Raw genomic sequence first — 12,589 nt, forward strand, 5'->3', positions numbered from 1 at the left:
GCCTATTATTTACCCATTATTTGTACATGACGACCCTTTCATTCTCCCGAAAAGGTTCTGGTACTTTGTTGTAAAAATCTTACATAAACACAACACACACATACAGTCTGTCCTGTACCGTTTTGACATTATCGTTGAAATAAAGTTCATTCTCGTTGAAAGTGCTTAGGGCGTGTTGCAGGGGAAACCCCGCCTAGTAACAGATGACGCCATTCGTCGAGAACGCTGTACTTTAGGAGAAGGCGGGCATTGATTGGCCATCTTGACTCGGTGGACGAGCCAATGACAGCACAGAAAACTTCGTCGTTGAAGTTCAGCACAACTTGTTTTGTTTAGCTAGTCGCCCTTTGAGAGGTTTATCTCTACAATGTGACAATCTGTCGGCTTTTAAATTCACCAGGAGCCATTGTAGCGTTTGAGGGCAATGGGATTATTTGAGTACACCGTCGGACAAGAAGATTTGGCGACAGAGGCCACAGTGCGACAGGTAATGTAAAAGCTTCTAGCATGCTAACGTTAGCCATAACTTCATCATTCTAGCATGGAAAAAGTATTATAGTATCAAGTGTCTACTATATCAGTATTTACTGGTATTATCACTGTTTGCCTGACTCTTGCGGCCCCGCTTTTTGATTATATACCGATTATAAGAAAGATTATACAAAAGAAAGGACACCATAAAATGCTATATGATATGTTGCTTAATATATTGTTGCACAAAAGTATAATTTCAGCAAAATACTTTAATTCTATAAGTCACAAAGTGACAATAAGTGATTTGGTGAGTTCAGTGATAAGTGATTGCATCATGGTAGAAAGGAGGAGACCATAAAAACATGCTATATCATGTTACATAATATATAGTTATACAATAGTGTACTTTGACTAAAATATGCACTCCACTTTAATTCTATAAGTCAGAAAGTTACACAATTAATCACAATTAGTGATTTGGGGAGTTAGCTAAAACCACGTACGTGACTAAAAGTGGGCAAACATGCAAAGATGTTGGGCTTTTTGTGTCATGTGTGATATTTTGTGTGTGTCTGTGTGTGTTTGCAGGATAAATTGCTGTGTGTGGGTTTGAACAACCAGAGCTACAGCTGTGAATCCGGCCACTGTTGTGGAAAAAGCCAGTGCTGCAGCTACTACTATGAACTGTGGTGTAAGGCCTCTTCTTTTTCCCACAGTCTGACCAGCAAACCATCTCCTGTGGAACACATTGTCTCTTTCAGCTGTCGTCATGCGGACGTGGAAGAGAGTAGAATGACTAAATGTAGTTTTTGGGGAATTTTGCCGATCCTCAGTCCTCGGGGTGTACGCTTAGCTTTTTCTCAAGGTAGTCCTGAATGGAAAAAAATAGAGGCGCACAAAAAAGAAGTGACATTTCTTAAGTCACATGTACATATAATGTACATATAATCACGGTGCCATCATAAGGCCTACACCTCCGAGGTACTATGTATGACTATTTATGATATGAATGGATCATACAGGATATGCTACATGTTGTGTACACATGTACTAAGCTACACACAGTCACATGACATGTCTAATGGGGCGATGTCCGTACGCCTACAAGTGTCTTTTGTACATTTTGCTCGTGTCAAGTTTGGGCAAAATGTCAGTTTTTCTTGTGTTTTTTTGTTAAATTATTCCACTTATTTTATATATAGTTCCTACAATATGCTGTACATGGGCCCATAAGAAGGGGGTGGGGGTTAATGAGTGGTGCACAATCAGGCAAAAACTCAAAACCCATTGGTTTAGATAAGACACCGGACAAAATACATACGGACAAATCTGATGTAGTACTGAAGTACACATGTATTGAATTGACGGGCTGTGACAACGCCACATGTTGTTGTACTGTGTGTTAACTATGCTTCATGCTGGAGTTCCAGGGTTCTGGTTGGTGTGGGCGCTGATTGCCATCCTGATCTGCTGTTGTGTGTGTCAGCACTGGCGCTCCAAGCAGCGCTTCCAGCAGCAGCGCCGGCAGAACGAGATTAACCTCATCGCCTACAGGGAGGCTCACAACAACTCCCAGCTACCACTCTATCTCAGTAGGTCCAGCACACCGCAACCACAACACGTCCTCTGCCCCCACACTGTGATGGTAACATGGTCTTCTGATGCTCATCATCATCGTCTACGGCAGGGGTCTCAAACTCAATAACCTGGGGGCCACTGGAGCTAGGGTCTGGGCAAGGCTGGGCCGCATCAGGTTTTCCAAAAAAAACAAAACGCATTTATTAAAAACAGAAAAATATACAAACTTTTTCAGTGCTTTGGTTCCGATTTTCTACAAGAAAGGCTCTGATAAAACATTCCACTGTTCTCAAATATCTTCCTTTTTATTTTTCTGCACAAAATAAGATGAAAAATAAATAAACAAATCAAGAATAAAGAAAATCAATCAGTAACAAATAAATATAATAATAATAAAAGGGCAAATAATAAAAAGTTAAGAAAGCACATATAGTTGGTGGGTAGACAAATGATTTTTTTCAGATTAAAATGAACAAAGCATTATTAGAGCCCTGTAGACATGACAAAACACGACTATAGTCACATTTATACTCTTTTTATTTACAACATATTGCGCAACTGCAAGTTCTCGAGACACATGCTAACTCGCAAACTAGAGAGCTAGCGACCTAAACGGTAGCCTTCAAGTTATTTCCTTTCAACTTAAATAGCCAAAAACTTACCACTTCCACACGGATAGGGAGGATAACTATTAACAGTTATTTAACCTTTAACATGAACATGAATCAAACGTAATCATTTTTTCTGGGTACATGATACCATACAGCATCCATATCAAACTTGCACGGGCCGCACTAACATTAAACTTTCATATCAAGGCGGGGGCCTCAAACTAGTGTCCTGCGGGCCACATTTGGCCCGCGGGCCGCGTGTTTTTGAGACCCCTGGTCTACGGCCTCATTTGCACTACAGCTCATCGCTAAGGCAACTAGACGGCAGGTAGCATCAGCAGGGCGGTCGAGTGGTTAGCGCGCAGACCTCACAGCTAGGAGACTAGGGTTCAAGTCCCCCCTTGGCCATCTCTCCGTGCATGCGTGGGTTTTCTCCGGGTACTCCGATTTCCTCCCACATTCCAAAAACATGCTAGGTTAATTAGCCACTCCAAATTGTCCATAGGTATGAATGTGAGTGTGAATGGTTGTTTTGTCTATATGTGCCCTGTGATTGGCTGGTCATCTTGTGCTGTTGTTTCCATGATGGAATCAGATCAAGTCTTAAAAAGAAGGAAGTAAGACAGCCTGACTTCCACCATGTTAGGCTGGACTGTCATCCCAAAGATGGACCATAGGTTGTCCCCTGGTTTAAATACTGTACACCACATGGCTTTGGACAATCACTAAAAGCTTTCCCTGTCGTTCTTCAGGGTTTTTACCCTCCTACCTGCTGCCAGCATACGAAGAGGTCGAGGAGCGCCCAACCACGCCCCCTCCTCCTTACACGCCTGCCTCGTCCGCACCCTCGCCTGCAGATGTGCTGGATGAACCTTCTTGTCCCCATTCGGCTATCTCCATCGGCGGCGATGATCTTTGCACGGCTTCAGCAGATGTTCCGCTGCCCCCCTCGCCTAGATCTGACGCCAACAAGGATTCAGCGCTGGGCAGGAAGCGCCACTTCACCGGAGACTCTGGGATCGAAGTGTTTGATGGCCAGGAAGTCTGGGATCAGCATGGCTTGTTGGCAAGAGACGGGATTGAAGAAGATGGCGTGGTGCACATGGAGGCAACATCTCACCAACATGAGACAACATCGGTGGAAATGGACCATCATCATCGTCATTAATGGTGACATCACCTCATCGATAAACACACGTGCACATCGGATGGCGACCATGTGGTGGCGGTCTGGGCTTTTGGCCCAAGGGTCAGTGTTCCCATCTCCATTGCTAAGACCCTGCTTTGGTACACACGCCACTGCAAAGACAAGTCCACAATCACTGGTCCATCCTTGCATCTTCTTCCACTTATCCAGGGTCAGCATCATAAATGGTCCATACTTGGTAGAGCTCCTCCTGGGGCATGGAGGTGTCCCTAGGCCTTGAGAAACCTTGAGTGGCCTGGGTTTTTCCCCGACTCCTTTTGCCTGGTGAGTATGTCCTGAACAGAGCTCCACAGAGAGCTTCCCACCGTATGTTTAAGGGAGAGCCCAGCCACCCTAAGGAAGAAGCTCCTCGCCATGACGGACGATGATGAGACAGAGGATGAGGGTCAAGAATCTCTTGGCAACTGGACGGAAGGCGTTCTCAGTGTCTTGCTGCTGACAACTCACCCCCCCCTAAGCCCCGAGGACCCGTTTGTCTTGGGTATAACAGCCCCCCTGACAGCTCCTAGGATGGGGGCCACCAAACCCCCTCGGCGTGATCAAGTGGTAGCTCATTGAGGAGTGGTAGATGGAGAAGTTTCTCCCAAGACAAAGGTGGAAAAGGAATTACTGCTGGGGATAAATGACCACTTTATACTGTCTTTTCCTTCTACACCGTTTTTTTGTCTTCACCTCAGGGCCGCTTTCCATGTTGGTATTGACGAGTGTATTACTCATAAAGTCCACATCCAGTGTTGTACAAAGAATATTAGCTGTGGCCCTCACCTGAACATAGAGGAACGTCTTTCAATCATCTAACAGCTCAGCAGATATTGGATTTATTTTCTTAATAAACACGTTGACAACATCCAGCATCCTTACATTTAACATTTTATATTTCACCAACTCGTATGTGGAATGGAATGGCCTTTATTGTCATTATACAAGATGTACAACGAAATTGGAGTATGTGATAGACATGATATGATCACACCATGGGGGGGGCATTGTATTTTATATATGAACAATATCCATGCTGGATACTTTTTACTGCCAATATCCATGCTGATACCAGTACTTTTTACTGCCAATATCCATGCTGATACTGGTACTTTGCCAATATCCATGCTGATACCGGTACTTTTTACTGCCAATATCCATGCTGATACCGGTACTTTTTACTGCTAATATCCATGCTAATACTGATACTTTTTACTGCCAATATCCATGCCGATACCGGTACTTTTTACTGCTAATATCCATGCTGATACCGGTGCTTTTTACTGCCAATATCCATGCTGATAGTGGTACTTTTTACTGCCAATATCCATGCTGATAGTGGTACATTTTACCGCCAATATCCATGCTGATACCGGTGCTTTTTACTGCCAATATCTATGCCGATACCGGTGCTTTTTACCGCCAATATCCATGCCGATACCGGTACTTTTTACCGCCAATATCCATGCCGATACCGGTACTTTTTACTGCCAATATCCATGCCGATACCGGTACTTTTTACTGCTAATATCCATACCGATACCGGTACTTTTTACTGCTAATATCCATGCCGATACCGGTAACTTTTACTGCTAATATCCATGCTGATAGCGGTACTTTTTACTGCCAATATCCATGCTGATACCTGTACTTTTTACTGTTAATATCCATGCTGATACTGGGACTTTTTACTGCCAATATCCATGCTGATACTGGGACTTTTTACTGTTAATATCCATGCTGATACTTTTTACTGCCAATATCCATGCTGATACCAGTACTTTTTACTGTTAATATCCATGTTGATACTTTTTACTGCCAATATCCATGCTGATACCAGTACTTTTTACTGTTAATATCCATGTTGATACTTTTTACTGCCAATATCCATGCTGATACCAGTACTTTTTACTGTTAATATCCATGTTGATACTTTTTACTGCCAATATCCATGCTGATAGTGGTACTTTTTGCTGTTAATATCCATGCTGATACCGGTACTTTTTACTGCTAATATCCATGCTGATACTGGTACTTTTTACCGCCAATATCCATGCTGATACCGGTACTTTTTACAGCTAATATCCATGCTAATACTGATACTTTTTACCGCCAATATCCATGCTGATACCGGTACTTTTTACAGCTAATATCCATGCTAATACTGATACTTTTTACCGCCAAGATCCATGCTGATACCGGTACTTCTTACATGAACGTTTTCTGCATCACTGAATGATGTTGCGGGTTTTGAGTTGGTGCTCATGATTATTATTGGAATAAAACACGGGAAAGATTATAACTATATCAGCAATATTGACCTTTTTTCGCTAAATAAAGCCAATTCACGAAAAGACAAAAAGTCATTCACCCCCCGTGTAAGAACAGTTTCAGCAATGATCACCATGAAACATAAGACAAAACATAATGCAGCAAATACGATAAAATGTGTATGACGTCATGATTGACAGCCAACGTGTATAACGTCACGTGTACAAACTGTACACTGGAAGTGTCACGTGTTTCCTACATGTCAGCAACGTAAAGTGCTGACTGCCCAGCACCGAGGGTGCCTAACGCGCATGCGCCTCGCAGTGGACGGTGAGTGGACTTTCATGTTGTTTTGAGTATATGTGTATTTATGTGTGTTTATGTGTCAAATAACAAGATGAATCTCTAACACGATTCATAAGCCTGTTACGGGCGGCTTTGGAGATAGAAAGCAAAGCAGCGCCGCTTGTGTTTCATTGCTTAGTTCCCCAAATAACACTTAACACCAATGTTGGCCAGTTGAGCTAACTTTAGCTTAGCCTCCTCTCGTTTCATGTATGGAAATAAAGCTTAGAACAGCTTCATAAACATAACCAACAGGTCCCGATATCTAGTCACACTTTACAAACTATCACCTTTACATTTGTTTTATTTGGGAAATTGAGCAACAATTTTTGGATACTTCATTGGTGTGTAAGGTGTGGCCCGCGGGCCATGTGGGGGCAGCAGCTTGTTTTTTTTTTTTAGTTGTGCCTCAGCATATTATAGAATTAGAAAATTATTAAATATTATTAAATATTATTATCATTAATATATTAAATAATAAATGATTACATATTACATATTACAATTAGAATAAAAAAAAATCTGTATTGTAATGAGAAACAGCTGGCAGGTTCATACTAATAAACAATAATAACTTTGTCGCTGTAACACAAAGCTGCAACAAGGTTTGTATTGTATTGATATGACAGCAAGAGTGAACATGCATACAAATATGGTTGATAAAAAAAGTGTACACCTGTATGTGAGTCCGTTACGAACAATGAAACGGTCATTATTAGAGGAGAACCTGCTCATGTGTCCTTCGCCGTCAGGACGTCTGAGCATTGGTGCATGATGACTTCTTGGAGCGACCGTCTGCAGAACTACGCTGACCTCCCAGCCAACATGGATGGCGTTGCTCTCAAGAAGTATCGACGAGAAGCTCATCACAGGTAGGTGTCGGTTGTACACTTGATGTCTGCTACTGATACTTGTTAGTCTGATGGGTTTGGATCTACAGTACGGTATAGTCCTCCATCTTGGCAGTCCAGATCATTCCTTTATTCCTTTAAGATATCCAGCATGCTTCCTTTCTATGGAGTCTATTACTCATCCCATAAGCAAACACTGTTTTGCCGTTTCAGAGTGTTTGTCAACCGAAGCTTAGCAATGGAGAAGATCAAGTGCTTTGGTTTCGACATGGACTACACCCTGGCAGGTAGGTTCGATTTCAGGCTGCGTGCACACGTGTTGATATTGTAGGCCTCATCTCCCTGCGTGTTGTCTGAAGTGTATAAATCTCCCGAATATGAATCGCTTGGCTTCGACTTGACGGTGGAGCGCCTGGTTTCCATTGGATATCCGCAGGAACTGCTCAACTTTGTCTATGACCCCTCCTTTCCCACTCGGTTAGTCCGACTGAACCGTGAAGCTTTTTATTTTTATTAAGTTTGGGCTCACTTGCAAAGGGGCTTGTTTTCCAGTTGGACAGTTACTGTACACTTCATCAGACGAGGTCAAAGACTGAATGTTACGAGATTCCCTCCGTCTGTTCCTCAGGGGCCTGGTCTTTGACACCGCGCATGGCAACCTGCTGAAAGTGGACGCGTATGGCAACATCCTGGTTTGTGTGCACGGCTTCAACTTCTTAAGAGGGTGAGAAGTTTTTTTTCTCCTGAGAATGACACAAGATTAGTTTTCTGCTTCAGTGGTTTGAGATCTTGTTGCTGTACAGTATGTTATTGTACTGAAACAGCACAGTACATTTTATAGTACATTTTGTATTAGCTTGAGAAACAACAGTATTTGTATGGGAATGAAAATATGCTTTAGTAGCTGCTGGAGGTCATCAGGCTTGCATACATCTCTGGGGACTTGGGTTAGAGAAGCATCTCCAATGCAGGATGTGTCCACTTGGGCCGCAACTAACCAAGTACCACCTAAACAACTAACCAAGCAACCAACTAACTGAGTAACCAAGTACCAACTAACCAACTAACCGAGTAACCAACTAACTGAGTAACCAAATACCAACTAACCAACTAACTGAGTAACCAAGTAACCAACTAACTGAGTAACCAAGTACCAACTAACTGACTAACCAACTAACTGAGTAACCAAGTACCAACTAACCAAGTACCAACTAACTTAGTAACCAAGTACGAACTAACCAAGTAACCAACTAACTGAGAAACCAACTAACTGAGTAGCCAAGTACCAACTAACAGAGTGACCAAGTACCAACTAACAAAGTAACCAAGTAACCAACTAATCAAGTATCAACTAACAGAGTAACCAAGTAACCAACTAAGTGAGTAACCAAGTACCAACTAACAGGGTAACCAACTAACCAAGTAACCAACTAAGTGAGTAACCAAGTAACCAACTAAGTGAGTAACCAAGTACCAACTAACTGAGTAATCAACTACCAACTAACAGAGTAACCAACTAACTGAGTAACCTACTAACAGGGTAACCAAGTACCAACTAACCAAGTAACCAACTAACTGAGGAACCAACTAACCAAGGAACCAACTAACAGAGTAAACAACTAACCAAGTACCAACTAACAGAGTAACCAAGTAACCAACTAATCAAGTATCAACTAACAGAGTAACCAAGTAACCAACTAAGTGAGTAACCAAGTACCAACTAACTGAGTAACCAACTAACTGAGTAACCAAGTAACCAAGTACCAACTAACTGAGTAACCAACTAACTGAGTAACCAAGTAACCGACTAACCAAGTTACCAACTAACTGAGTAACCAACTAACCAAGTTACCAACTAAGTGAGTAACCAAGTAACCAACTAAGTGAGTAACCAAGTACCAACTAACAGGGTAACCAACTAACCAAGTAACCAACTAAGTGAGTAACCAAGTACCAACTAACAGGGTAACCAACTAACCAAGTAACCAACTAAGTGAGTAAACAAGTAACCAACCAAGTGAGTAACCAAGTAACTGAGTAATCAACTACCAAGTAACCAACTAACCAAGTAACCAACTAACAGGGTAACCAAGTACCAACTAACCAAGTAACCAACTAACAGGGTAACCAAGTACCAACTAACCAAGTAACCAACTAACTGAGTAACCAACTAACAGGGTAACCAAGTACCAACTAACCAAGTAACCAGCTAACTGAGTAACCAAGTAACCAACTAACCAAGGAACCAACTAAGTGAGTAACCAAGTACCAACTAACTGAGTAACCAAGTAACCAACTAACTGAGTAACCAAGTACCAACTAACTGAGTAACCAAGTAACCAAGTAGCTAACTAACCAAGTAAGCATTTTCTGAGTGTATTCATCAGAAGCGTGTTGTTTTTCCCAATCCCACCATGAGTTATGCCCCAGACAGACCAGAACAAACCAGACCCAACCAATATGAACCAAAGCCTTAGTGGTACTTATTTTCCATGTATGTTAGTACAAATGTATGTACTGTGTGATGTACTAGATGTACTTCATTGTTTGTGTGCAGGGCTGACACTAGAGAGATCTACCCCAACAAATTTATCCAGCGTGACGACACAGACCGATTCTCCATCCTCAACACTCTCTTCAACCTGCCTGGTAAGACCTTCTGGACCTTCTTGGATGTACACCCATGCTACCGCAAGTACAACTACTTGGATATCTCCAAGACACACTGGCATACTGGTGGCATATACTGGTGGCATATACTGGTGGCATATACTGGTGGCATATACTGGTGGCATATACTGGTGGCATATACTGGTGGCATATACTGGTGGCATATACTGGTGGCATATACTGGTGGCATATTATGCCATATACTGGTGGCATATTATGGCATATACTGGTGGCATATTATGGCATATACTGGTGGCATATTATGCCATACACTGGTGGCACATTATGCCATACACTGGTGGCACATTATGCCATATACTGGTGGCACATTATGGCATATACTGGTGGCACATTATGGCATATACTGGTGGCACATTATGGCATATACTGGTGGCACATTATGGCATATACTGGTGGCATATTATGGCATATACTGGTGGCATATGTCCACTTCTTGCCTTCATTAATTTCTCAGGCCATCCCAACTGGACTGCTCACCTCTCATCCGAGCAGGCTTCATCAGGTCGTGCTGAAGGACTAGATAGGACAGCTCTAGTCTGGTTCACGGCCAAAGACTCTGTGGGACACACCAGTCAGACTAGATAGGACAGCTCTAGTCTGGTTCACGGCCAAAGACTATGTGGGACAGACCAGTCAGACTAGACAGGACAGCTTTAGTCCTATTCATGCTCAAAGACTTGCTGGGACACCCCAGTCAGACTAGATAAGACAGCTCTAGTCTAGTTTATTCTCAAAAACTAGGTGGGACACCCCAGTCAGACTAGATAAGACAGCTCTAGTCTGATTCACAGCCAAAAACTAGGTGGGACACACCAGTCAGACTAGATAGGACAGCTCTAGTCTAGTTCATGCTCAAAGACTAGATGGGACACACCAGTCAGATTAGATAGGACAGCTCTAGTCTGGTTTATTCTCAAAGACTTGGTGGGACACACCAGTCAGACTAGATAGGACAGCTCTAATCTGGTCCATGGCCAAAGACTATGTGGGACACACCAATCAGACTAGATAGGACAGCTCTAGTCTAGTTCACACCCAAAGACTAGGTGGGACACATCAGTCAGACTAGATAGGACAGCTCTAGTCTGGTTCACACCCAAAGACTAGATGGGACACACCAGTCAGACTAGATAGGACAGCTCTAGTCTAGTTTATTCTCAAAGACTAGGTGGGACACACCAGTCAGACTAGATAGGACAGCTCTCGTCTATGTCATGATCAAAGACTAGATGGGACACACCAGTCAGACTAGATAGGACAGCTCTAGTCTAGTTTATTCTCAAAGACTAGGTCGGACACACCAGTCAGACTAGATAGGACAGCTCTAGTCTGGTTCACGCCCAAAGTCTAGGTGGGACACACCAGTCAGACTAGATAGGACAGCTCTATTCTGGTTCACACCCAAAGACTAGGTGTGACACACCAGTCAGACTGGATAGGACAGCTCTAGTCTGGTTCACGCCCAAAGACTCGGTGGAACACACCAGTCAGACTAGATAGGACAGCTCGAGTCTAGGTCATGCTCAAAGACTAGATGGGACACACCAGTCAGACTAGATAGGACAGCTTTAGTCTAGTTTATTCTCAAAGACTAGGTGGGACACATCAGTCAGACTAGATAGGACAGCTCCAGTCTGGTTCATGCCCAAAGACTTGGTGGGACACACCAGTCAGACTAGATAGGACAGCTCTAATCTGGTTCACGCACAAAGACTAGGTGGGACACACCAGTCAGACTAGCTAGGACAGCTCTAGTCTGGTTCACGCCCAAAGACTCGGTGGGACACACCAGTCAGACTAGATAGGACAGCTCGAGTCTAGGTCATGCTCAAAGACTAGATGGGACACACCAGTCAGACTAGATAGGACAGCTCTAGTCTAGTTTGTTCTCAAAGACTAGGTGGGACACACTAGTCAGACTAGATAGGACAGCTCTAGTCTAGTATATTCTCAAAGACTAGGTGGGACACACCAGTCAGACTAGATAGGACAGCTCAACACCCAAAGACTCTGTGGGAGCTGTCCTATCCAGTCTGGCTGGTGTGTCCTACCAAGTCTTTGCGCATGAAGCCTGTTCGAGTGAGAGGTTAAACATGATGTAAGCCATCATGAGGAGTCCAGTATGAGGATGTCCACCAGAGCATCTCCTGCAGCTAAAGTTGGGTTATGAATTATGAATCAAGTCACGTTTGTATTAGCGTGTTTATATACGTTATATACGTTTAACGTTTGCATCGAGTATCTGCTCATCTTGAAATGTTCCTTTCCAGAAACCTACCTCTTGGCCTGCTTAGTAGACTTCTTCAGTAACTGTTGTCGATACTCCAGGTAATACCCATACTTGGCAGCATGTGGTACACGGTGCTGGTCTTGCTGGGATTCTGTGGGGAACCATGTTGAAGTGTATTTCCCCGCCCTGCCACCTCACTGGTCATCATGTGCTGTACGTTGATCCTCCATAGCTGTGAGATGGGCTTCAAAGATGGCGACCTCTTCATGTCTTATAAAAGCATGTTCCAGGACGTCCGGGACGCTGTGGACTGGGTTCACTTCAAGGTAGGTGAGCAAGGTATTGGTCTACC

The 12,589-nt window shown here is 43.2% G+C and overlaps 2 protein-coding genes across 8 annotated transcripts in view; both read left to right on the forward strand.

Annotated features, from left to right (window-relative positions):
* The first annotated feature begins 281 nt into the window (after positions 1–281).
* LOC131131897 (WW domain binding protein 1-like) lies at positions 282–4,717 on the forward strand. Of its 2 annotated transcripts, none has more exons than XM_058076921.1 (4): positions 282–487; positions 1,063–1,165; positions 1,899–2,066; positions 3,416–4,717. In XM_058076921.1, the coding sequence occupies exons 1-4, from the start codon at positions 425–427 to the stop codon at positions 3,829–3,831; spliced, it is 750 nt and encodes a 249-aa protein (XP_057932904.1). In that variant the 5' UTR covers positions 282–424; the 3' UTR covers positions 3,832–4,717. The 2 variants fall into 2 exon arrangements, with proteins under 2 accessions (XP_057932904.1, XP_057932905.1); XM_058076922.1 differs by having other exon boundaries at positions 1,905–2,066.
* A 1,620-nt stretch (positions 4,718–6,337) lies between these two features.
* Positions 6,338–12,589, forward strand: part of LOC131131894 (cytosolic purine 5'-nucleotidase-like) — a 12,651-nt gene continuing 6,399 nt past the window's right edge. The window contains exons 1-8 of one of the 6 annotated variants that reach the window (XM_058076913.1): positions 6,338–6,450; positions 7,218–7,337; positions 7,530–7,603; positions 7,676–7,793; positions 7,945–8,040; positions 9,874–9,965; positions 12,278–12,335; positions 12,470–12,563. In XM_058076913.1, the coding sequence (XP_057932896.1) occupies positions 7,237–7,337; positions 7,530–7,603; positions 7,676–7,793; positions 7,945–8,040; positions 9,874–9,965; positions 12,278–12,335; positions 12,470–12,563 (633 nt within the window). In that variant the 5' untranslated portion in view covers positions 6,338–6,450; positions 7,218–7,236. The other 5 variants (XM_058076912.1, XM_058076916.1, XM_058076917.1 and 2 more) reach the window with 5 other exon arrangements.

This window comes from Doryrhamphus excisus, chromosome 7, assembly GCF_030265055.1.
Source record: "Doryrhamphus excisus isolate RoL2022-K1 chromosome 7, RoL_Dexc_1.0, whole genome shotgun sequence".
NCBI lineage: Eukaryota > Metazoa > Chordata > Actinopteri > Syngnathiformes > Syngnathidae > Doryrhamphus > Doryrhamphus excisus.